We start from the raw sequence: 25886 nt of genomic DNA, 5'->3' as shown, positions 1-25886 counted from the left end.
AGAACACTTTTGCCATCCCTCAAGGATATTTTAACTGTATAAGGGGTATTGCCTTGTATCCATAATAGGCTTCTGAAAAGAGAAATGATCTATTTTGAGGATTCCTGAAAGCTTCTGATGTCTGACAGTAGTTAATTTTTTGTGATGTTACTTTTCCTTGAAGAAGTTAAGACCACAGTAACCAATAAAACTATGAAATGTCAGTAGATGTTTGGGTAGTGAAAAGTAGATCTTTACTTTCTTCAGTTCTTTTTGCTTTTCCAAGGGTTTTAAGTATAGCTTGCATATGTAATTAGCCCTGTGGGGATTCTCTGATTTCTCAGTTGGTAAAGAATCCACCTGCAATGCAGGAGACTCTGGTTCGATCCTTGGGTCAGGAAGATCCCTTGGAGAAGGGATAGGCTACCCACTTCAGTATTCTTGGGCTTCCCTTGTGGCTCAGCTGGTGAAGAATCCACCTGCAGTGCGGGAGACCTGGGCTCGATCCCTGGGTTGGGAGATCCCCTGGAGAAGGGAAAGGCTACCCACTCCAGTATTCTGGCCTGGAGAATACCATGGACTGTATAATCCATGGGGTCACAAAGAGTCGGACATGACTGAGTGACTTTCACTTTCACTTTTCCTCTGGTTCTAGGGGTAGGTGGTTTGGGAACTTTTCAAGAGCTTAATTGACAGACATAGTTCCCCTATAGTGAGCGAAAATTTCTACTTTTTTTTTTTATTTTTATTTATTTTTTTTTTCCAGTGGGTTTTGTCATACATTGATATGAATCAGCCATAGATTTACACGTATTCCCCATCCCGATCCCCCCCCCACCTCCTCTCCACCCGATTCCTCTGGGTCTTCCCAGTGCACCAGGCCCGAGCACTTGTCTCATGCATCCCACCTGGGCTGGTGATCTGTTTCACCATAGATAGTATACATGCTGTTCTTTTGAAATATCCCACCCTCACATTCTCCCACAAAGTTCAAAAGTCTGTTCTGTATTTCTGTGTCTCTTTTTCTGTTTGCATATAGGGTTATCGTTATCACCTTTCTAAATTCCATATATATGTGTTAGTATGCTGTAATGTTCTTTATCTTTCTGGCTTACTTCACTCTGTATAATGGGCTCCAGCTTCATCCATCTCATTAGGACTGGTTCAAATGAATTCTTTTTAATGGCTGAGTAATATTCCATGGTGTATATGTACCACAGCTTCCTTATCCATTCATCTGCTGATGGGCATCTAGGTTGCTTCCATGTCCTGGCTATGAAAATTTCTACTTTTAAGAGCTTCCTAATGCATGGTAGTTTCTCGGGTACCAAGAAGTAACATATCAAAATAGCTTCAATTTTAGCATAATGTAAATAAGAACTCTGTTAGCAAACACACTTCGTATTGTAGAGTGTATAGGAAGTTTACTATAAAAAAATCTAGCAGTAAACATTACTGCTTTTTGGTGAGAAAGCATGGCACCAAAAGTAGTTACAGAATTCCCTTGAATAAAAATTTCAAAACTTTTCTGCCAGTCACCATAATCAATATTGAAAGAGATAAACTAAGAATGGGAAAAATATTCACAAAATATCCTTTGTTTATTAAAATGTGTGCATTTGTATTTTAATATTTTTAAAGCTTTTACAAGTGTGTACCAGGGGGCCTAAGACACCTCCCCCGCCCCCCGCCAGGTTTGGTGATTCACTAGGACTCAGCATATAGTCACATTTACGGCTATGATTTATAACAGCAGAAGGATACAAAGCAAAATCAGCAAAGGGAGAAGGTACATAGAGTGAAGTCCAGAGCAGACCAGGCACAAGTTTCTGAGAGTTCACTCCCCATGGAATCACACAGGATACTCTTAATTCCCCAGCAAGGAGTTTTTACAACACATGTAAAATGTCTTCCAGTGAAGCTGGCTAGACCCTCAGTGCCTAAGGTTTTTATTAGGGGCTGGTCAAATAGGCATGATTTACCTAGCATATACTGAAAGTTCAGATTTTCTGAAAGTTTGTTGTTCAGCTTAAGCGGATGTCCAGCATAAACCCTATTGTTGGTAGAGACGACTTAGGCATACTCAGCCACTTTTATCGGGAAATGATGGGGCTCTCTTGAAACCCAATCCCCAGATGCAAGTCAAGGGCTAACTGTGATATCAGACCTTCATAGCATAGTCTGGGCCCTGCTAGGGTAACTCTTCTATGCATCTGTAAATATCACAAGAGTACGCAAAAGAGGTGTTTTATCAAGGAAGCAATACCAACATATGAAATATCTTTAACCTCTAATGATTAAATAGTTACATGTTAATACAATCATAAGATAGCATTTTCTTCTATAAAACTGATCAAGATAAAAATTATGATTTTAACCAGTGTTGGGAGAGGTATGAATAAAAGAGAAATTTCTTATACCGCTGATAGAAATGTAAAGTCACACAAATTTCCTTGGAGGACTTTTTTGTCAGTATATCCTCCAAGTTTTCAAACCATGCTAACCCTTTGACCTAGCCTCTTTCAGGTATTCCTCCTCAGTGGTTAATCAGTTAATATACTCCTAAGTCAGTGATTTGCAGTGTTCATGTAAATTCATGTTGTGGAAGTCTAATTTCTGCTACGGGAATATATTCACTCTATACTGCTAAGTGAAAAATAGACATCTGTGCTTAATCTCTCTAGAATGTTACTTCCTCAGAACCTTCCATTTCCTGCTGTCTTTGAATTCCCCTGACTGTGGCTGTTTTCTGCAAGCCTCTCCTTATTATGTCTTTGGAGTGATTCAGTTTCAATTTGTTCATCCAACATATATAGCCATAATTTTTTCAGATGATCAAATCTATTTAAAAATATGTCTCTTTCCCACACTTTTCTTGTTGAAATCAAATATATTTATCAAGTATTCCCTGGAGATTTGTTTAAAATACCATAGGATAATCAGTCTTAAAGAGCAGGATTTTTACTTTCATTGTCAGATTAAATTCTAATTCTAAAAATATGTAATTTGGAGACCATAGTTGAATTGTGTATATAGCTAACTGGTTTTGTTGTTGTTGTGAATTTACATGTCTTTCATTTACATGTCTTTTCGTTTAAATACATTTACATGTCTTTACAGGTCTTTAACATAACTATTACCACTAGTATAAAATAAAGGCCTGTAGAAGTTCATTTGAAATATTTGCTTTTCAGATGTTAGTCCTTTTGCGCCTGGAGCAAGTTCTCGAAGTGATATCCATTGCCGGCATCAAGGTGTTAATATAACAGAAACTGGTCTTGAGGGACTTCTTTTTGGAATGCTAGACCGGGAGACAGACAGAAAATTATGTTCTGATATCCATGATACTTTGGGACATATGCTGTCATCGCTGGCTGTAGAAAAGCTTTCTCATTGGCTAATGCTTTGTAAAGATGTCCTAGCAGCTTCTAGTGGTATGTATTTAATATATATATTCTTAAAATAAGGAAAATTATTTATTTTTGATACATATCTATAGATATATACCATATATAGATATTTATACATAATATATAAATTTGAGCCTACATTTTTAAATACTAATAAGTTATAATCTATAAATCCCTGTAAAGGGATTAATTAAGGTTAAATTATATTACAAACTAATGAACTCTGATTATTTTTTGGCAGATAACTAAGTTCAAACTAACTTTCATATATTAAAATTCCAGATTACTGTCTTATTTAACATAAGATGTAGAAGTAGTGAAATACGTAAATATTTTTGTTATTCTTTCCCTGGTTTTTCATTTCTATTTTTATTTATTTTTTTAAATTAAATATATTTGAGGAGAAATTTTATTTTACTACCATAAACAGATCAACAATCATACCTTTCATAAAAATAATTATTGTGAAAGTACATGCAAAGGAGACAAAACAATATTATTGAATTTCAAAGTGATATCTGATAACTACTTTTATCGTTTATTTTAATTTTTATACAGTTTTTAAAGGTTACTTTTCATTTACATGTATTACAAAATTATTGCCTGTATTCCTCATGGTGTACATCACGTCCTTGAGTCTGTCTTACATGCTTTGTACCCAGTCCCCCTCTTTGGTTTTTTAATTGATTCTCTAAAAAGAACCTTGCCAATTCTACTGTTTTTAAATTAGATGCCTTCAAACTGCTATATCTAAAGCATCATTTTCGCTATACGTGAGGTTGTCATAATGTGCTTTTACTCTTGTTACAGATATGAGTACTGCAGCTCCCTTAAGCAGTGGAAAAGATGAGGAATTTGAGAAGAAAGACGAGATGGATGATGATACCATGTTTACCACACTCGGAGAAGAAGATAAATCAAAGCCCTTCGTGGCACCTCGCTGGGCCACGCGAGTATTTGCTGCTGATTGCCTGTGTCGAATCATCAATCTGTGTGAGAATGCAGACCAGGCTCACTTTGATCTTGCCATGGCACGTTCTGCTAAACTTCGAAACCCTACAAGTAAATTTAAAATCAGTACTTCTTTTCCCCAGGGTATTTTTTTTTATAGGTTTGAAATATTTTACTGCTTTGTAACATGCTTTAGACTGTGCGCTTCATTTATTGTAAGTTTCCTTGCTTTTTGCCTTTGTTTTTTGTCCTGTCTACATTATGTCTCTTTTCTGATCTTTATTTGGAAGGTAAGTTGAGGAAAGTGGCAAGGTAAGTTGAGGAAAGGATATGTAATATATGTATCTACCTTAAGATATATTCATCTTAATCATTTATCCTAAGAATAATGATGGCCCTACGCATAATGATGACAGTAACGTATGTTTCCTTGGTACCTTATCCTACTTATAGCAAAAGTTTAAGGTGAATAAATAAAGTGCATTTTGCAGTCCCCAGCCATGGAGAATGTCAGAGTTCGTGAATGCCATGGCAGATTTTAAACTCAGATTTCAGAAATGCTATTGCATATTTTTGAAAAGGTGAAATTGTTCATTACTGGAACCTTTTACTTTTTGATCACTTGTAAGCTTTTATACCATATATCCCCTGGATCAGATATTAAACGGAATTTACGGAGACCATCAGGTTTAGTATTTTCACTTACAAATGAAGAAACCCAGAGAAGCTGAGAGAGTGGTAGAGTAACAGACGCTCTTATCTTATGCTTTGTTGTCTCTTCATCATCCTGTCATGTTTTAAAATATCTGAAGACATCGCATGTATTATTAGTATTGAGGTCTATTTGTTAAAAATGCCTTCCAGTTTATTTTGTTATGTGTAAGAAGCAGTAAGAGTCACAGTGGATTAAAAGACGAAAAGTAAAACTGTGTTACACTGTGTATAAGATGTGACTCTGATACAGGATGCCAGTAAAGCAAGGTATGTTGTGAACGCAGTGTCTTTAATCATGTCATTCATCACATAGTCATCAAAACTTGTTCTTTGCTGTCCACTGGGGATCCAGAAGGGAAAAAATGACAGTCTGTGCTTTTGAAGATGTTCTAGTCTAGAAGACAAAGAGACAAATTTGTCACTCAAATAATTGTATTTCCCAGTAGTGGAAGGATAGAGTACTTTGGGAACATAAAAAATTGCTATTCATTTCCTGAAGAACTCGGGAAAACCTCAAAGAAAAGGTCATTTTGAAGCTGAATTTTATAGGAAGAGAGAGGGTTTTCCAAGAAGAGGCTGGTTGTACTAGTTTTCTGTTGTTATTGAAAGAAATGACTGTAAACTTAATGGTTTAAAATAACAGAAATTTATTAAGTTATGATTCTGTGGGGCAGAAATCCCAGGATATTATAAACCTCTGTTCTTCTTCAGTCGTCCAGTCATGTCTGACTCTTTGCGACCACATGGACTGCAGCACTCCAGGCCTCCCTTTCCTCACCATCTCCCGGAGTTTGCCCAAGTTCACGTCCATTTCATTGATAAGGCTGTCCAGCCATCTCATTCTCTAATGCCCTCTTCTCCTTCTGCCCTCAGTCTTTCGCAGCATCAGGTACTTTTCCAATGAGTTATCTGTTCACATCAGATGACCAAAATACTGAAGCTTCAGCATCAGTCCTTCCAGTGAATATTCAGGGTTGATCTCTCTTACGATTGACTGGTTTGATCTCCTTGCTGTCCAAGGGACTTTCAGGAGTCTTCTCCAGAACCACAATATGAAGGCATCAATTCTTTGGCATTCTGCCCTCTTTACGGTCCAGCTCTCAACAGCCATACATGACCACTGGGAAAAAAACCATAGCCTTGACTATACAGACCTTTGTCGGCAGAGTAATGTCTCTGCTTTTCAACACACTGTCTAGGTTTGTCATCAATAAACCTCTATCAGTCCCCTAATTCTTTCCCCATTTTGGGTTTCTGCCCAGTGTCTTTCCCTTTCTCCCCACATTAGGCATTCATCTCCTTGGGTTTGGGGAAAAGTTAGAGGTCTTGAATTGAGAAATGTTATAGGTAAAGATTGTGAAGAGAAGCAACAACAGCACTTTCATTCTGGGATCAATTGCCTAGTTTTTCATTGGTATAGATTGATATAAATTGTAAATTAGGTGACAATACAGAAGGAGTAATGAGTTTTTATTTACCTTTGAGTTAGCATAATATGAATGGCTCATTTCAGTCCAGTTTCTTCTGCCTTGGAAATTTCCTCCCAAATTCTGGTAATAGTTTATTATGCTTAGTTTTTATTGATAATGTGTTTTTGCCTGTCTTAGGTGAGGAAGCATTGGGAGCCAGAAAATTTTTTTCTCTCCCCTTTACTTCCCTTCCCCAAATCAATAGATACTCTTTTTCAAACTTAAAATTCTAAAATTGGTAGAATTTTAGGTAGGCAGATGAAAAATTTGGAAGATACTGGTAACCTTCACAGTAGCAAAAATAATAAAAGCCTTTTAAAATAGAAGTTGTTTGGGGATCAGAATTGCCACAGAATTGCCACTGCTTCAAAAAGCCTGTGAGGGTCTTGCAGCCTCCTGAAGAATTTTAGAGTTCTTGAACCTGATAAATTCTTTATATAATTTCTGTTGCTATGTCATTAAGTTCACCGATCTTTTCTTCTTCATTGTCTAATCATTGTTAATCTTATTCAGGGTTACTTCAGATATCTTTTTATATCTCTAGAAATCCCCTTTGGGATTTCTCATCTTTTGTTTAGGCAATGTGTTTATAATAGCTCTTTATAATAGCTGCTTAAAGGTCCCTAACTGAACTGAACTGAACAGAACTGAAAGATCCCTATTGCTAATTGTGTTATCCCTTTTGTTTTTGGACCAATTTCTATTCATTGCATTTTGTTTTTATTTTCTTAGTCATGGGATATATTTTCCTGCTTTTTTACATCTGTAGTAATTTTATACTAGCTGCTCAGTTCAGTCAGTTCAGTCGCTCAGTCCTGTTTAACTCTTTGTGACCCCATGGACTTTAGCACGCCAGGCCTACCTGTCCATCAACTCTGGAGTTTACTCAAACTCATGTCCATTGAGTCAGTGATGCCATCCAACCATCTCATCTTCTGTCATCCCCTTCTCCCTCCTTCAATCTTTCCCAGAATCAGGGTCTTTTCAAATGAGTCAGCTCTTCGCATCAGGTGGCCAAAGTATTCGAGTTTCAGCTTCAATATCAGTCCTTCCAAAGAATATTCAGGACTGATTTCCTTTAGGATGGACTGGTTGGATCTCCTTGCAGTCCAAGGGACTCTCAAGAGTCTTCTCCAACACCACAGTTCAAAAACATCAATTCTTCTGTGCTTGGCTTTCTTTATAGTCCAACTCTCATATCCATAAATGACTACTGGAAAAACTATAGCCTTGACTAGACGGACCTTTGTTGGCAAAGTAACATCTCTGCTTTTTAATATGCTGTCCAGGTTGGTCATAACTTTTCTCCCAAGGGGTAAACATCTTTTTATTTCATGGCTGCAGTCATCATCTGCAGTGATTTTGGAGCCCCCCAAAATAAAGTCTGTCACTGTTACCACTGTTTATCCATCTATTTGCTATGAAGTGATGGGACCAGATGCCATGATTAGTTTTCTGAATGTTGAGCTTTAAGCCAGCTTTTTCACTTTCCTCTTTCACTTTCATCAAGAGGCTCTTTAGTCCTTCTTCACTTTCTGCCATAAGGGTAGTGTCATCTGCATATCTGAGGTTATTGATATTTCTCCCAACAGTCTTGATTCCAACTTGTGCTTCATCCAGCCCAGTGTTTCTCATGATGTACTCTGCATATGGGGATTCCCTCATAGCTCAAAGGGTAAAGAGTCTGCCTGCAATGCGGAAGACCCAGGTTCCATCCCTGGGTTAGGAAGATCCCCTGGAGAAGGAAATGGCAACCCACTCCAGTATTCTTGTCTGGAAAATCCCATGGATGGAGGAGCCTGGCAGGTTACACACAGTCCATGGGGTTCACAAATAGTTGGACATGACTAAGGGACTTCACTCTGCATATAAGTTAAATAAGCAGGGTGACAATATAGAGCCTTGACATACTCCTTTCCCAATTTGGAACCAGTCTGTTGTTCCATGTCCAGTTCTAACTTTGCTTCCTGACCTGCATACAGATTTCTCAGGAGGCAGGTCAGGCAGTCTGGTATTCCCATCTCTTGAAGAATTTTCCATAGCTTGTTGATCCATGCAGTCAAAGGCTTTGGCATAGTCAATAAAACAGAGATAGATGTTTTTCTGGAACTCTCTTGCTTTTTCGATGATCCATTGGACGTTGGCAATTTGATCTCTGGTTCCTTTGCCTTTTCTAAAACCAACTTGAACATCTGGAGGTTCACCGTTCACGTACTGTTGAAGCCTGGCTTGGAGAATTTTGAGCATTACTTTGCTAGCATGTGAGATGAGTGCAATCGTTTTGTAGTTTGAGCATTCTTTCGCATTGCCTTTCTTAGGGATTGGAATGAAAACTGACCTTTTCCAGTCCTGTGGCCACTGCTGAATTTTCCAAATTTGCTGGCATATTGAGTGCAGCACTTTCACAGCATCATCTTTTAGGATTTGAAATAGCTCAACTGGAATTCCATCACCTCCGCTAGCTTTGTTTGTAGTGATGCTTCCTAAGGCCCACTTGACTTTACATTCCAGAATGTCTGGCTATAGGTGAGTGATCACACCATCTAGCTAGCTGCTGGACGTTGCAAATTTTAAGTTACTAGTGCTGGATTTTGTTATATTCCTTTAAATAGTTTTGAACTTTGTTTTAAGATGTAGTTAAATTACTTGGTATCTTTTGAATTCTTCTGATACTTGCTTTTATGCTTGAATAGTATGGATCTAGGACAGCCTTTATTTGAGGGCTAAAAGGAAAAAGACTTCCCTTTTCTGCATCTAACCTTATAGAAATCTTTTCCAGAGTAGAGGCTGGTAAACTATAGCTTGCAGTCCAAATCTAGCCTGCAGTCTGTTTTTATAAATAGTTTTATGGAGCACAGTATAGCTGTCTGTGTACATATGGTCTATGTACAGACTGCAACAGCAGAATTGAATTGTTATGAGAGAAATTACATGGCCGGGAAAGCCAAATATGCTTATTATCTGTTTCTTTATGGAAAAAGTTTGCCAATCCCTGTTGACAAAAGAATTACAGATTCCATTGGGGAAAGTTATGGTAATCAGTTATTTTGCTTCAAATGTCATCATACATCCTATAATATAATCCATGTTATCATATTGTATAAAGGTTTACCACAATTCTTCAGAGATTATGATATGGAAACTTTCTTGAAAGTATATCTTTTTTATTTTTAAACTTGGTATGATATGTTGATCATAAATGCTTCTTAAATTCATTTTGTATTTTTTTATTATTACACTTAATTTTGGAAATGTTTTCCTTTTTGCCTTCTATTTTTATTTTTAGATGATCTCTTGGTACTTCATCTCTCTGACCTAATTCGCATGGCATTCATGGCTGCAACCGATCATAGTAACCAGCTGCGGATGGCTGGTCTCCAAGCACTCGAAGACATTATCAAGAAGTTTGCCTCTGTGCCTGAGCCAGAATTCCCAGGTCATGTGATTCTGGAGCAGTATCAAGCTAATGTGAGATACTTCATTTGTTTCAAAATTAAAATTGATCGTTTGAGTGAACACCAAAGTGAAACTCCCCTGGAAAAATGTATTTGGACCTGTAATCTATTTATTCATGTACCATGTTTATGCTTTTTCCCATTGTCTGTTACATAGTTAGGATCAGTTCACAGCTGAAAGAACAATAATATAAAACTTGTCACTATTTTTAAGTCATGAGGTAGTATTAGTGATAAAACTAGAATAGATGTTCCAGCCTGGCTTTCCATTCTTATGTTTAGATTTTTAGTCATGCCATTTTAAAGATAAAAGGAACATTTAAAGAGTGTTGTGGATTTACTGCCTTTATTTTTATATGTCAAGACTTGATAAGCATTTTTAAAAATAAAAAGCAATTGTCTTTTGTATGCTGAAGGATAAATTAACTTTTAGTAGCAGTGAAAACTATTACCAAAAGAACTGTATGTTTGAAAAGATTTTTTTTATACTCTAAACAGATATACTTGTTTCTCCTGAAATTTATATCTGTATTTCTGTTCTTCAAAGGAGGTGCAATAGGGACTTCCCTGGTGACCCGGTGATTAAGATACTACACTTCCACTGCAGAGGTTACAGTTTCCATCCCTGGGCCACAAGCAGCATCCCGCGCCCCGCCCCCCCCCCCAACCCCAAATAAAAGGATGCACAATGGATGTAATCCTAGAAATGGTGGATTATGTGGAGTGAGAAACTTGTTAATAAGAAAGGAATAAGCTATTTTTTTCCACTGTGATTATACCAAAATCATGGCTTCAGTCACATCGTACCTTATCTAACATCTATGCGCAAACATACACAAAATTAAAAAGTGTGGATAATGTATAGTCCATTTTTTTCCATTATAAGTATAGGTAAAGAAGTTATACTTTCTAGTCCAAATGGCTATAGAACGCTTTTATATAATGATTTACTCTCAAATACCCAATCTATCAGAATGGTCTCTCTTTTTTTTTTTTAATCTTCCTATTTAGAAATAATTAAAACCTACAGAAATAATTGCAAGAATAGTATAAAAACACCTTGTCTTATACCCTTCATCCTTCATTCACATTTGCCAATTGAGAATTTTGCCTCATTTGCTTTAACGTTTTCTCTTTCTCTCTCTGCTCACAACATACACTCTCTCAGCTTTTTTTTTTCCAGAGTTGTTTAAAAGTAAATTATCAAAATCATGTATCTTTACTCTTGAGCACTTTAGTCTGTGTTTCCAAAAGACAAGAAAGTTGTCTTACATAACCACAGAACAGTTATCAACTTGAAGAAATTCAACATTGATGTACTACTTTTATATAATCTGTCATATTCCAGGTTTATCAGTCAACCCAATAATATGTTTTATAATATATTCTCTTTCTCCTTCAGTGTGAAACCTAATAGCACCTCTGAAGTACAAATACTACAGTTGATCATTGAAATGCAGATACTGGTTACTTGCCATGTGTGTTTAGTCACTGAGAGGGATGCTTATTTGATTTCCAAACTCCTGTTGATAAGCCTTAGTGACTGAATCTCTAGTGTAAGGGGAGAAATCTCAAATTAGAAGTTGACTATATCTAATTCCTTATTCACATCATACGTATTAAATCTAATATAGCCAAGAATCTGTGACTGATACTGGCTTATTAAAATAAAGCAGTAAGCAGAGTGGACCTGGTTAGTACTTGGCTGGAAAACTAAAGCTCATATTCCTTCATTTATTACTCTGAGAGACATACATAAATTAGTATTTCTTAAGCAACTTTCTTTTAAGACATCTTGTTTTGAAGTGAAATTATTTTTAAGGTCTTTTAGTGACTCTGTGAATTTTTAGTACTACTCAGTTATTTAAGGAAATTGAACTTTTAAAATAACCTCCGTTATATGAGATTTGTCCATGAGGTAAACACTGTTAGAAATATGTTCAAGAATATGTAGACAGGAGAAAAATAGCAATTTTCTCTTATCTGTGGGAACATGTGGCTTTGTCAGAAAATCCCATGTACTATTAAAAATAAATGAAAAAGAAAAAAAAATAAATGAAAAAGAAACAAAATTAATTGCTTATTTGATATACAATTCAAACAGATTAGATAATGATAATCTCCTGGAAAGCAAAAGAAGAATGGTATGATTGAGTTTATTGTTATCAAAAAGAGAGATAAGAGACATGATAAAAAGGAAAAGAACAAAGATGTGTCCTGTGTGTTTTCATCTCCAAAGACATAAGAGATTTCCTCAGTTCTGTCCTTCAGTTTGTATCCGACTCTTTGCGACCCCATGGACTGTAGCACACCGGGCTTCCCTGTCCATCACCAACTCCTAGAGCTTACTCAGACTCATGTCCATCAAGTTGGTGATGCCATCCAACCATCTCATCCTCTACTTGTCTTTAAAAATAAAATGCTTGTACTCATTTTTCTAGGTGGGAGCTGCCCTAAGACCAGCTTTTTCACAAGATACCCCATCAGACATAATAGCAAAAGCTTGCCAGGTAAGAAGAAAAATAGCATTTTCTATATTCATCTTCTATAAATTTATAGACACCTTAGAACTTCAATTCCAAGAGAGAAAAATGAAATAGTATTAATTTTTATCTCAGAAATATAGCAGTGACAGTTTCCTTTTTTATCCTCTATGAAATGATGAAGTAGTAACTACTAATCACAACTTTAAAAAAAAATTTTATGCTGTAGCTGAGGTCACAACTTTGGAATACATAGCTCTTATGTTGTCCTATAGTAAATGGAGATGTAAAAGTCCTAAGATGGACTAGAGTAAAATCTACAATAATTAAAGAATATATAGTAATGGTAAATAGGTAGTAAAAAGGTTTTTTTGACCACAGGTTGTAAAAATTCTCCAAGTTTCTGTGTATTAAATTATCCTAAAGATAATTTTGCAACATGGCAATTTCATTGCAAAATTAATCCCAGGGGATTATTCTCAAACTATTGTATCTGAAGAGAGTTGCAAAAGCACGTATGTTCCTACCCATTCAGTAAGTTTGTCTTTTTCATGCTCCATCCTGAAAAAGGATTTGTGCACTAAGCTCTAAACTTTCAGAAAATCTGATTCTTTATCTGCTAACCTAAGGATAGAAGAGGAACAAGTCTGTCCTTCCCAGTTTTTTGGAGTACAGGGCTGTAATCCATCTTTATTGCTTAGAATTCATAGTCAAGTGACATGTGGCCTCTATGTAGAGAATGTCCTGCTGTTTGCAATGACAAGTTTGAAATTCTGACTTTAGTCTCTCTGTGGATAAATGAGTTGCCTCCTCCTCCTGTTAGTGTTTATTTCTTTGAAACCTGCTGTCTTAATGGTGGTCTTCAGAGAAATGAACTTCTCTCACCAACAGCAGACCAGAGAGAGAAGATGAGGGAGTGTTGTTTAAGACGGAAGCTTGGGGATCATGGTACAAACCTTGGAGGTAGAGTAGGTTAGCCATTTGGATTGGGATACTGGCACGCAAGCATCAGAAGTGGCAGTCAATGTATAAAATAAATGTATCATGGTGGTGTTTCAGATTGTGATGTTTAAACACAACAAAACCTACAAAGCTCCTGATGATCAGAAAAGCAAAGGTGATTAGAACTTCATCTTGTGAATGATTAGTATGAAAATTCCATGTTAGTGAATTTGCCTTAAGCTTATTTCTTAGATGGCTGTGCTTTCTCTGTAAGAAGTGTCTTCTTTTCTAGTGGCAGGCTTAAAGTTTGACCACCTATCCTTCTGTTTCTGGGTAGAAACCTGCTTTTGAAATAGCTGGAGCACTGGGTTGCAAGTTCCTTTCATTAAGGTTACCGAAGGAATTGGCTTTGGGCAGGTGATGAATCTTGGCATCTCTGCTTGTTTACTAGAGTAAAATCATGTTGAACCTGAAAATCAAGTATTAATAATTCTGAGAAATTATAGGAAAACCCTCAAATGTTTTCAATTAAGGACAGTTGAGGACAGTAATCAGTAAGTTAAAAAAATCATTTAAAGCAGGGTTGGAATCATAAGCATAATACATACTTTAGATATTTTATTTCAACCTGAAGTTTATAAGTGTGTGTTCATTCACTTATCTTTTTCTTTTTCATTCTCCACTTTTTTGATACAAGACCAAAGTCTTTCCTCGTAGTTAATTCAGTGTTGCTTTGTCTTTCTTCATAAACCAAATCCGTAATGCAGTGTCTGTAGTGTCTGGTTTCATTTTCTTTAGAATGGAGAAAGTACTTAGGTTTTTGCAAGGCAAACAGTGCCAAATTCTTGATTTTGACAATTTTCCTCAACTTTACTTATGCTTCTACCAAACTACAAAGTATCAAGTATCTCCAAAGTGATATTTTCTTTAGGAAGAACAACTTTTATTTTCACACTTACATTTAATTACTTTTTGCTTTAAATTTCAGTGAATTTTCATCATTGTGTGACTGGCTTTTTTTTTTTTTTGCCATCTGTATTGGTAATAATCAGTTTTTAAATGTCCTTATTGAATTTTATTTAAATTAGTTTTGAATTCTTAGAGAATAAGATTATAAGAGAATGAAAGAGTTTACACATATATTTACTCTTAACTTTTTTAAAGTTTTAAGTATAGGAATACAGCCCATTAACCCAATTGAATATCCAGATGCTCTGAAAACCTGAAGCTTTTTCATAATTTATTTGGTAACAAAACCTGAGCTGACTGTATTCACTCAACCCTTGACATGAAGTTGAGTGAAATGATAGTGTTGATTGATCTCAATTAGTGTGATTCGTAGTACATTTCATTCTGGAAGTATCTGTGTGTTAATTGTGGGATGTTACTACACATCTTGCTTAATCCCTTAATTAAGTTCATGTACCTTACTACCCTTTAGGGTATAATGTTGTGAATTGTGCAACACATTACCTAAGGATTTCAGGTAAGAAAGTGAGGACCTGTAACTGCTGAGTAAAGTAGGCACTGTCAGACAGCTTCTTTCTTTCAGTAGTTTGTCTTTTTGTTTTGTTGATGGTCTCGTTTGCCATGCAAAAGCTTTTAAGTTTAATTAGGTCCCATTTGTTTGTTTTTGCTGTATTTCTTTTGCTTTAGGAGGTAGATCCAAAAAAAATATTGCTGCAGTTTGTGTCAAAGAGTATTCTGCCTGTATTTTCCTCTAGGACTTTTATAGTAACACGTCTTAACATTTAGGTCTCTGATCCATTTTTGAGTATATTTTTGTTCAGTTCAGTTCAGTTGCTCAGTAGTGTCTGACTCTTTGCAACCCCATGGACTGCATCATGCCAGGCTTCCCTGTCCATCACCAACTCCCAGGGCTTTCCAAACTCATGTCCATCAATTCGGTGATGCCATCCAACCATCTCATCCTCTGTCATCCCCTTCTCCTGCCTTCAATCTTTCCCAGCATCAGGGTCTTTTCCATTGAGGCAGCTCTTCACATCAGGTGGCCGAAGTATTGGAGTTCCAGCTTTAGCATCAGTCCTTCCAGTGAATATTCAGGACTGATTTCCTTTAGGATGGACTGGTTTGAACTCCTTGCAGTCCAAGGGACTCTCAAGAGTCTTCTCCAACACCACAGTTCAAAAGCATCAATTCTTCAGTGCTCTGCTTTCTTTATAGTTCAACTCTCACATCTGTACATGACTACTGGAAAAACCATAGCTTTGACTAGATGGAACTTTATCGGCAAAGTAATGTCTCTGCTTTTTAATATGCTGTCTAGGTTGGTCATAGCTTTTCTTCCAAGGATCAGATGTCTTTTAATTTCATGGCTGCAGGCACTGTCTGCAGTGATTTTGTAACTGCAAAAAATAAAGTCTCTCACTGTTTCCACTGTTCCCCCATTTATTTGCCATGAAATGATGGGACCGGATGCCATACTCTTTGTTTATTGAATGTTGAATTTTAAGCCAGCTTTTTCACTCCCCTCTTTCACTTTCATCAGGAGGCTCTTTAGTTCTTTGCTTTCTGCCATAATGGTGGTAAGACCTGCATATCTGAGGTTATTGATAATTCTCTGGGCAATCTTGATTCCAGCTTGTGCTTCATCCAGCCTGGCATTTTGCATGATGTACTCTGCATGTAAATTAAATAAACAGGATGACAATATACAGCTTTGACCTACTCCTTTCCTGATTTGGAACCAGTCTGTTGTTCCATGTCCAGTTCTAACTGTTGCTTCTTGACCCACACAAGGTTATTTTTTGGTATATGGTTCTTGTATATGTTATTTTTGTATATGGTGTTAAAGAATGTTCTGATTTCATTCTTGTACATCTAGCTGTCCAATTTTCCTGGCACCATTTATCGAAGAGACTGTCTCTTCTCCATTATATATTCTTGCCCCCTTTATCATCGACCATAAGTGTGGCTTATTTTTGGGCTCCCTGTTCTGTTCCATTGATCTCTGTGTCAGTTAGTTTTTGTAGCAATACTATACTATTTTGGTGACTGTAGCTTTGTAGAATAGTCTGAAGTCAGGGAGCGTGATCCTTCCAGTACTCTTTTTCTTTGTCAAGTTTGTTTTAGCTATTCGGGATCTTTTGTGTTTCCATATAAATTTTTTAATTATTTGTTCTAGTTCTGTGAAAAATGCCATTGGTATTTTGATAGGGTTTGCATTGAATTTGTATATTGCTTTGAGTAGTATGGTAATATTAACAATATTAATTCTTCCAAACCAGGAACACAGGATATCATGCCATCTGTTTGTATCATCTTCAGTTTCTTTCATCAGTGTCTTATAGTTTTCCAAGTATAGGTCTTTTACCTCCTTACATAGGTTTATTCCTAGATATTTTATTCTTTTTGATGCAGTGGTCGATGAGTTGTTTTCAGTTTCTCTTTCTAATAGTTCTTTGTTAGTATATAGAAATGCAACAAATTTCTGTATATTAATTTTGTATCCTGAAACTTTACTGAATTCATCGATGAGCTGTAGTAGTTTCCTGGTAGCATATTTAGAATCTTCTATATATAGTATCATGTCATCTGCAAGCAGGAGAGCTTTACTTCTTGTTTTTCAATTTGAATTCCTTTTATTTCTTTTTCTTCTCTAATTGCTGTGGCTAGGACTTCCAAAACCATGTTGAGTAAAAGTGGCAAGAGTAGACATACTTGTCTTGTTCCTAATCTTAGAGGAAATTCTTTCACTTTTCACTGTTGAATATGATGTTAGCTGTGAGTTCATCATATATGACCTTTTTAAGTTGAGGTTTCTACTGTGTTGGAACACAGTTGTTCCTACTGTGTTCACTTTCTGGAGAGCTTTTTTTAATCACAAATGGATTTTGAACTTTATGAAAAGTTTTTTCTGTTATCTATTGAGATGATCACATAGTTTTTATTCTTCAGTTTGTTAATGTGTATCACACTGATTGATTTGTAGATATTGAAGAATCCTTGTTACCCCTGGGATGAATCTCACTTGATCATGGTGTGTGACCCTTTTAATGTGTTGTTGGATTTAGTTTGATATTATTTTGTTGAGGATTTTTGCATTTACATTGATCAGTTATATTGACCTGTAATTTTCTTTTTTTGTGGTATATTTGTCTGGTTTTGGCCTCAGGGTGATGCTGGTCTCATAGAATGAGTATGGAAATAACAGATTTTTAGTCAAGTTGTTTCCATTGAAAATACTGATTTGAGGACTTCGCTGGCAGTCTGGTGGTTAAGATTCCACACTTCCAGTGCAGGGGGCACAGGGTTGATCCCTGGTCCGGGAACTAAGATCTCATATGCTGTGTGGCATGGCCAAAAAAAATAGTATAGATTTTAAAAGCTAATAACTTAGAACTCATACACAAAACAAATGGTAGACAACCTATTGAATGGGAGAGAATATTTGCAAATGCTGTTGCTGCTAAGTCGCTTCAGTCGTGTCTGACTCTATGTGACCCTATAGACGGCAGCCCACCAGGCTCCTCTGTCCACAGGATTCTCTAGGCAAGAATACTGGAATGGGTTGCCATTTCCTTTTCCATTTGCAAATGATATGACCAATAAGAGGTTAATATCCAAAATATATAAATAGTTCATACAACTCAACATCAAAACAAACAACCAGATTAAAAACTGGATGGAAGTACTGACTAGACATTTTTCCAGAGAGAAAATGCAGATGGCCATTAGGCACATAAAAAGATGCTCACCATCACTTATCCTCAGAGAAATGAAAATAAAAGCCACAACTAGGTATCACCTGACACCAGTCAGAATGACTATCATAAAAAAGAAAAATACAAACATAGCAAACATTGGTGAAGATGTGGAGAAAAGGGAACCCTCATACACTGTTAGTGGGAATGTAAGTTGGTGCAACCCCTGTGGAAAACAGGTTTCTCAAAAAATTTAAAATAGAGTTATCTTGTGACCCAATTGAGTTTATATCTGAAAAGAACAAAAATACTAATCTGAAAAGAGTCATGCACTTCAGTGTTCCTAGCAGCATTATTTACAGTTGCCAAGATTTGGAAGCAGTCTAAGTGTCCATCAGCAGATGAATAGAGAAGATGGAATGCTACTCAGCCATCAAAAGGAGTGAGATTTTGCCATTTGCAGCAACATGGATGGACTTGGAGGGCTTTATGCTAACTGAAGAAATTCAGAGAAAGACATATACTGTATGCTGTATGTGGAATCATTTATATATCATTTATATGTGAAATCTAAAAAAATAACAAACTAGTGAATGTAGCAAAAAAGAAACAGACCTATAGATACAGAACAAACTAGTAGTTACCAATCGGGAGAGGGAAGGGAAGGTGGGGCAATTTTGGGGTAGGGGCAAAATAAAAACCCTGGTAATTATGAGATTATGTGAAATCATAGATGAAAATTGTGAAGCACAGTGGAATTTAAAGACTCTTTCATTTAATTTTAAAAAAAGTTTGCACTATCAGGCAACCCCTTCTTTCTTGACATTCTTCCTTTGTTTTCAGTATCACCACACTTGCCTATTTCTCTATTGCTTTTCTGGCATTTTCTTCTCAATTTCTTTCATTGTTTATTTTTACTCTGTCTCTCCCTTAAGTTTAATTATTTTCCCTGTGTTCTATCCTTATGGATCTATCCTTATCCTTTTTTTTTAATACCTGTCCTTGAACAAAGTTACCTAGCACTTTATCGATCACTTTTGCCTGGAGAATTCCTAGATCTACTTAGTTACCTTTGTCTTTGCTCCTGAAATCCAGACCCAGGTTTCCAACTGCCCACGAACTCAGCATGTCATTTTTAATTCACAGTCAAAATCATGCTGCTCTGAAACTTCTCATCTCTACCGCACTTCTCTGTATTCTTAAATAGTGGTATCACCTATCTTCCATTCATCCAAGTTAGAAGCTTTGACAATCAAAATTTGGTAATCATCACCTCTCACTGTTTACATGTCCCTGCTTTCACCCCCTAAAAGTACATAATTAGTTTTCAAACCTTGTGATTTCTACTTCCAAGTCATTCTCAAATGCCTCTCCCTTGTCATTTGATTCCATATCATCTCTGTCCAGTGGTGTTATAGTAGTCATGTAGCTGAACACAGTGCTTACTATCCAAACACATGTTTTCCTGTGTTTATTGATAGTATTTGAGCAGTTTTCCTAAATCACAATTCTAATAATATTCCCCTGCTCAGAAGCCTTAGAAACTCATGATTGCCTGCAGAAGTCTGCTGAATTCAGTTCACATGGAATTTAAATTGTACTGTAACCTAATCCTAGTTAACTTTCCTAATCTTTTTTCTTCCTCCACCAAACTCCTCTCTATCTGTATACACAAAACTTCCTGATATCTACACATTCCCATTTCTCGTGCTAGAATTAATCTCTTCTTTCTCTCTTTTTAAAGTGTAGTATGACAGTCGTAAAACATTCTTATGTGTTCATTTAACCTGTGTTATTTACTTGAGGAGAGGGACTAGATTTTTTTTCCCTTTCACTTTTTGTTTCTTTTAAACTTCTCTGCATAACTCAGAATAACCTTTTGACTATAGCAGACAGAAATGTTGAATTAAAGAATTATTTGTGACTGAACTGATTTGGGTGCAGATTTTTTCCTGTTAAAATTTTTGGGAATTTTGATAGTGGAAACATGGTAAGTAAGTATTGTTTTGTTTTCTACATAGGAGTATAATAAGTTCCATACTTGCTATTGATTTTTTATTAAAAAAACAAAACAAAACAAAACATAGCATTGAAGGATTTTGTTTTGTTCATTGGTTTTGTTCTGTATTGGTTCCCCCTAGGAAAAAAATCATATTAACGTCAGCCTTTTATATGTTTAATATTAACTTTTTAATATAAAAATAAGAGTTCAAAACAAACAAACAAAAAAAGAGTTCTTTTTTCTTCTCTCCCCTTTGGCTAGGTGTGTAGTACGTGGATTGGAAGTGGAGTTGTCAGTGATCTCAATGATCTCCGTCGAGTACACAATCTGCTTGTTTCTTCACTGGACAAGGTTCAGGCCGGAAAAGGATCCTCCAGCCAGCTGTACCGAGAGAGTGCTACAACCATGGAAAAACTGGCTGTTCTCAAAGCATGGGCAGAGGTAACGGCAGCCTGTTGTTTTTAACTGTTTCTCCATCCGTGAGAAAATGTTCCACTACTCCTGTAGGTAAAAAAATTTTGTTTGTTTTTTTTTTTTAAGCTGACCTTTGGAGTGCCTTAAAAAAAATTTGCTATTTGCTTTCTCACTGAAATACATATACATTTATGTCTCAAAAGATCTCATATTGAAGCTTTGAAAATTAGCATTTCTAAATAGTTTTAATTTATTTGTTTTAATTGGAGGCTAATTACTTTACAATTTTGTGGTGGTTTTAGCCATACATTGACATGAATCAGTTTAAAAACATCTATATTGAAGAAGAACTCTTCTTACTTACTATGGGAAAATTAAGTGGGGAAAACCTACAAATAATAGAAAACTAGAAAAAATTGTGCCAGGAATCTTTTATTTGATTAAATTTCAGGAGACTTGCTGCCACTCACTGATTAGGCTGTAGGAGTTTATTTTGTCATATGTTTTTTTTTTTTAATAGCTGTTTTTACCTCTTTTTATGCCCACATTATTTTTAAAAATAATAATACTGTTTTAATTTCACTTTTCTAAATCCCTTCTGCTAGTTACTTTCAAATTCTGCATGCAGGTATTTCAAGTATCTCTTTATTCCTTTCTCTGCCAACCCAGTATCTTACTTCCCTATTTCCATGGTATCAGCAGCCGGGACCACCCCACAGGCAATTGCTGGTTCAAAGCATACAACACCCAGACGATCCAGTTTAGATAAAGGATCTCTGGGGTTTTGTGGATTCTTTTTTTTGTCACAGAAGAAAAAAAGGGAAAATTAGAGCAATAAGATACTGTAGAAATCAGTTTTCTTTCTGTTTTTTAGATCAAGTTGTTTTCATAGAGTATCCCTGAGTGTTCATTTACTTTTACTGTGCTAGCATCTTTTGTCTTAGACGAGTAAAATAACATTCGCATTTGATAAAATGTCTGTTCTTACTGATAAAATCTTATCAAATTAATGCAAATGTATAATTTTAGGTGGAAAATAGTGTTAGAAAGATACTTATAATGTGATTGTTTTCTCACTTTGAGATTCACAGAAATTCTTTGTTAATTTTTAACTAAACTAACTAATGTTAACTAAACTAACATATCTAATTTTTAACTAAAAGTTACTATTTTTCTTGTCTGTAGAAATTACATCCCAAATGATTGAGTGATTTTTATTTTTAAAGAAATCTTTCAAAATTGTTGTTAATTCTCCAGCCCCATTCATTAATTTCCCAAACACAGAGACAGTTATGTAATTGGATAAGACCATTTGCCAGTTAGCTGGTTCTCTGCTGACTTGCATGAATGTGCTTGATTTACCTACTAGGTAGTCTGGCACAGTTCAGTATAAAAAGCATTAAATGTTGAATCACAGACCCTACAGCAAGTTCTGTCTCTATAATTCACCATCTTTTGTACTTTAATCAAGTGAGTTGATCTCTCAGATACTCAGTTTCTTTATCATAACATGGAAGTACAATAATATTTCTAAAGTGACATGTATTAAAAAAACCAAGTATTGTAACTGGCACTGAATAGAAAATAAATAATTAGTTTTAACAAATTAGATGAAGATGTCATATAACTAATTTATTAATGCACACTTTTGTTTGAAACTCTTTTCTTATTTTGGGTTAACTTGGTTCTATAATTAAATAATTTACACTTCAGCCCTCAGCCTATAATATTGTCAGGTAAATCTTTTCCTTGCTTAACTTCCTTCCCTTCATCTTTTTACCTCAAAAGGCCCAACATATTCTAGATTTCTCTGTTCAAGATCTATCTTTGCTTCTGCTTTTTACTCAGAAAATAGAGGATGTTAGTTTTCCAGCTCCTCAGATTGTTACCTTCAGGTCTTGAGATCTATGTGAGTTGATAACTGTCCTTTTACCTGTGTGACCTTGGGTGAATTCTTTACCTGCTTTTCTAAACCTGGTTTCTTAGCCCTAAAACGTGGATAATAATTGTGCACATTCCATAGAATTACACTGTGAAGTAAATGAGACTTCATTGTGAAGCAATGAGGACTTCATTCAATAACTACCTTATTTATATGCTCAGTGAATGCTGCCTGCTGTTATTAGTATAATTATTATTATTATTTTAAAGTTTTCCTCTCATCTAGGATTCCCTTTTCTCAATTTTCTCTCCTAATCTGATTCGTTCAGCAAAGTGTTAAATGAACATTAGCTCTGTGCCAGGGTAGCAGTTGATAATACAGTAGTGCACAAACCAGATGTTCCACACTTACTGAGGAAAACCAACTAGTGGACTAGCATGCGAGACAAAAATGATGAGTGTGACAGGAGAAGTGCAGACTGTTGGGAACACACAGCAGAGGCACCTACAATAGTCTGGGGGTTCAGGGGAGGCTTCCTGGGGAGAGCAACACGTAAGCTGGGACCTGGAGCATGAGCGCAGATGTTAGTAAGCCTGAATCTGAGGAGGAGACTGTTCCAAGCTAAGTGCATTCAGTTTCCCCCCACTTCCATATCTCCCCATCTCCCTCTGCATGCTCTTCCTCCCTCCTTACCTTCCTTGTTCCCCAACTCAGCTTCCTCTTCCGCTCACTCTCCTCTTCACATCTCAGTTCACTGAAGGAGTTTCAGTATCTTCACATCCTTGACTGCTGAGTCACCCACTTGTCAATCCCCTGCAATCTGGGTTTACCCTCACCACTCCACTGAAATTGCTAAAGTTACAGATGATATAATTCTCCAAATCACTGGACCCTTTTCAGTTTCTGTCTGGCTTAGCCTTTCTGCAGCTTTTGATATTGTCTCCTCTGGAAACTCTGACTTCCTGACCCCACTCCCTTGCTTCTGTTTTCTTTTCATTGTTCATTCTTAGCATCACTTGCTGGCTTCTCTTTGCCTGCCGGCCCTTCAAATGTTGATATTTTTCTTGTCCTTTTTCTCGCTCTTCATACTTTATGGGTAACCACATCTACACCCACACCTTGTAGCTTTTACATGTGTCTGAAATATTCTAAATCTACTTTCCTGCTCAGACCTCTCTCCTGAATTCCAGTCCCATACTTTTAGCTGTTTATTAGACATGTAGTAAGTACTGTGGTATTTACTATTGAAAAACATCTGCATGTGAGTGGACCTACGCAGTTCAAACCTGTGTTGTTCAAGGGTCAACACAGTATATAGCAAAACACTCTTCTAAAACCGTACCCATTAGTTTACCAGTTTATCCTAAGGAATATCAAGAGTATACACAGATTCTGTTGTGAGGATGTTTGTTGTGATGTTATCATTCTAAAAAGCAAATAAATGTATTCCTTGATCCAAAGATGATGGTATTAAATGAATAGGAAATTGAGTTAAAAATTATATACAAACATATTATTGTCTAAAAGACTGTGAATATGTATGTACAATGTGTCTAGCACGTTAACAGTATTACGTCTGGGTAGTAGGATTGTGTCTGGCTTTATTTTCTTCATTTTACTTGTGCATCTGATTTTTCTATATTTCTTGTGTACTTTCTCGCAAGAAAAATAATCCCCAAATTTTTTACAAAAACAAGTCAAAAAATATATTTTCATATTGCAGGTAGCAATGTAAAATATATGCCCCTTTTAGAAAGCATTTGACAGTGTTGTTCAGAGCCATGGAAGTATTTATAATCACTGACCCAGTCATTCCATTTCTGGGACTTTATCCTAGGGAAGAATATTCAAAATATGAAAAAGAGAGATGCTGACAAAAATATTTGTTTGGAACACTCATAATGTGAAGAACTGAACACCTTTGTCATTGAAAACTATGCCTCATCTTCTAAGATTCCCAGGGCTGAAAAGAATTTTAAAAAATATAAAATTTCAACTACAGGAAAACTGTTAGATGTATAATGTCTTCTATTACTGCTATTAAAAATAATAGTTATGAAGACTAGTATTTATATGGAAATCCTTTTATAAACAGTTAAAATTAAATACAAAATTCTCTGTACAACAAAATTACAGCTTGGTTGAATGTGAAAACCTGGAAATTAGGATTATGAGTAATTTTAGTAACTCAGTTTTAAACTTTTTATGGTGTACTTTTAAGTTTTTATTTATTCATTTTATTTGTGGCTATGCTGAGTCTCCATTGCTGCTCGAGCTTTTCCCCCGTTGCAGCGACCGGGGGCTACTCCCTTAGTAGTGGTGTGTGGGCTTCTCATTGCCGTGGTTTCTCTGGTTGTGGAGCACAGGCTTTAGAGTGTGCAGGCTTCAGTAGTTGTGGGCACGGGCCTGGTTGCTCCGTGGCGTGTGGAATCTTTCCAGACCAGGGCTTGAACCAGTGTCTCCGGCTTTGACAGGTGGATTCTGTACCACTGAGCCACCAGGAGGCCCACAGTATAATTTTTTAAATAAAAGTTGAGGAAAAGTACATACATGTGACCTTTAAATCCTGCATTGACTCTACGTCCCCATTACCAACAGAGTAAAATCTTCAGCTCCTTCTGCCTTTTATGCTATGCTCAGTCTATTACCGAACACTGGGAATTTGCTTGGAATGCCTTGCCATTTCCTGTCTCTTGTGTTCTTGCTCTTGATACTCTGCCTGCCTGGAATTCCTACTTCCATCTTTGCCTGTCAACAGGTGAACTTTTGTCTTTGAACTGTGTCTTGCCTTTTCGTTTTCCATTAAGATTCTTTATCTTTGGTGCTCCCTGTGATTCATTCATTACACAAACCACAAGTGTTCATTAGGTACCAGGCAGTGGATGTGGTCACAGCTCATAGTGAGATGGGAAGATAGGTCATTTAAAACAAATTTTAAAAAATGTCCCTTCTCTCACCTCTTTTTCACTCTTCTATCATTGTATCAGTCTGTGAGTTCATGGCAGTGAAAACCACATGTGGTTTGTCTTTGTTGCCTCAGATCCAAGCACAATAGCAAATGCAAGGCAAGAGTAGGTACCTAAGAAGAATTTGATGAGTGAATGGCTGAGTATACTTACAGTGTTTATTGAGAGAGACATTTTCTTAAAATATCAACATTATAATAAATCTAAGGGAAGAAAACAAGCTTAAAACCGCTAAAAGATATGAATATGATATGTTTATAACTTGAGATTCAAAGTCCCTATTCCAAAAGTTAGATGGTTTATGCTTCTAAGTTGTCAGGTGTTAGTATGACTAACCGACTATAACTAACTGATATATAAGACCACCACCGTGTTAAGGAATGCTTCTTCTCAGAAACGAAGATTCATTGTTTCCTGTCATCATTGTCTAAACTTAGTCAATTACTGTGCCATAGCTGTCTGCTTGTTGTAGGGATAGAGATAAGACCCTGTCATCAAGAAGTATCCCTGGTTCAGATACACAGACGTCCTCTTATGTACAATGGAAATAACTGT

At 36.2% G+C, this 25886-nt stretch overlaps 1 protein-coding gene across 1 annotated transcript in view; it reads left to right on the top strand.

Moving 5' to 3' along the window:
* Nucleotides 1–25886, top strand: part of HEATR5B (HEAT repeat containing 5B) — a 94908-nt gene that overhangs the window by 51955 nt on the left and 17067 nt on the right. Inside the window, exons 23-27 of the mRNA XM_043468326.1 lie at nucleotides 3174–3413; nucleotides 4200–4451; nucleotides 9810–9991; nucleotides 12420–12488; nucleotides 20331–20510. Of these exons, the coding sequence (XP_043324261.1) occupies nucleotides 3174–3413; nucleotides 4200–4451; nucleotides 9810–9991; nucleotides 12420–12488; nucleotides 20331–20510 (923 nt within the window). The remainder of the gene's footprint in view (nucleotides 1–3173; nucleotides 3414–4199; nucleotides 4452–9809; nucleotides 9992–12419; nucleotides 12489–20330; nucleotides 20511–25886) is intronic.

The sequence above is a fragment of the Cervus canadensis genome, chromosome 5, assembly GCF_019320065.1.
Source record: "Cervus canadensis isolate Bull #8, Minnesota chromosome 5, ASM1932006v1, whole genome shotgun sequence".
Lineage (NCBI taxonomy): Eukaryota > Metazoa > Chordata > Mammalia > Artiodactyla > Cervidae > Cervus > Cervus canadensis.
This window is presented reverse-complemented; position numbering and strand designations above follow the sequence as displayed.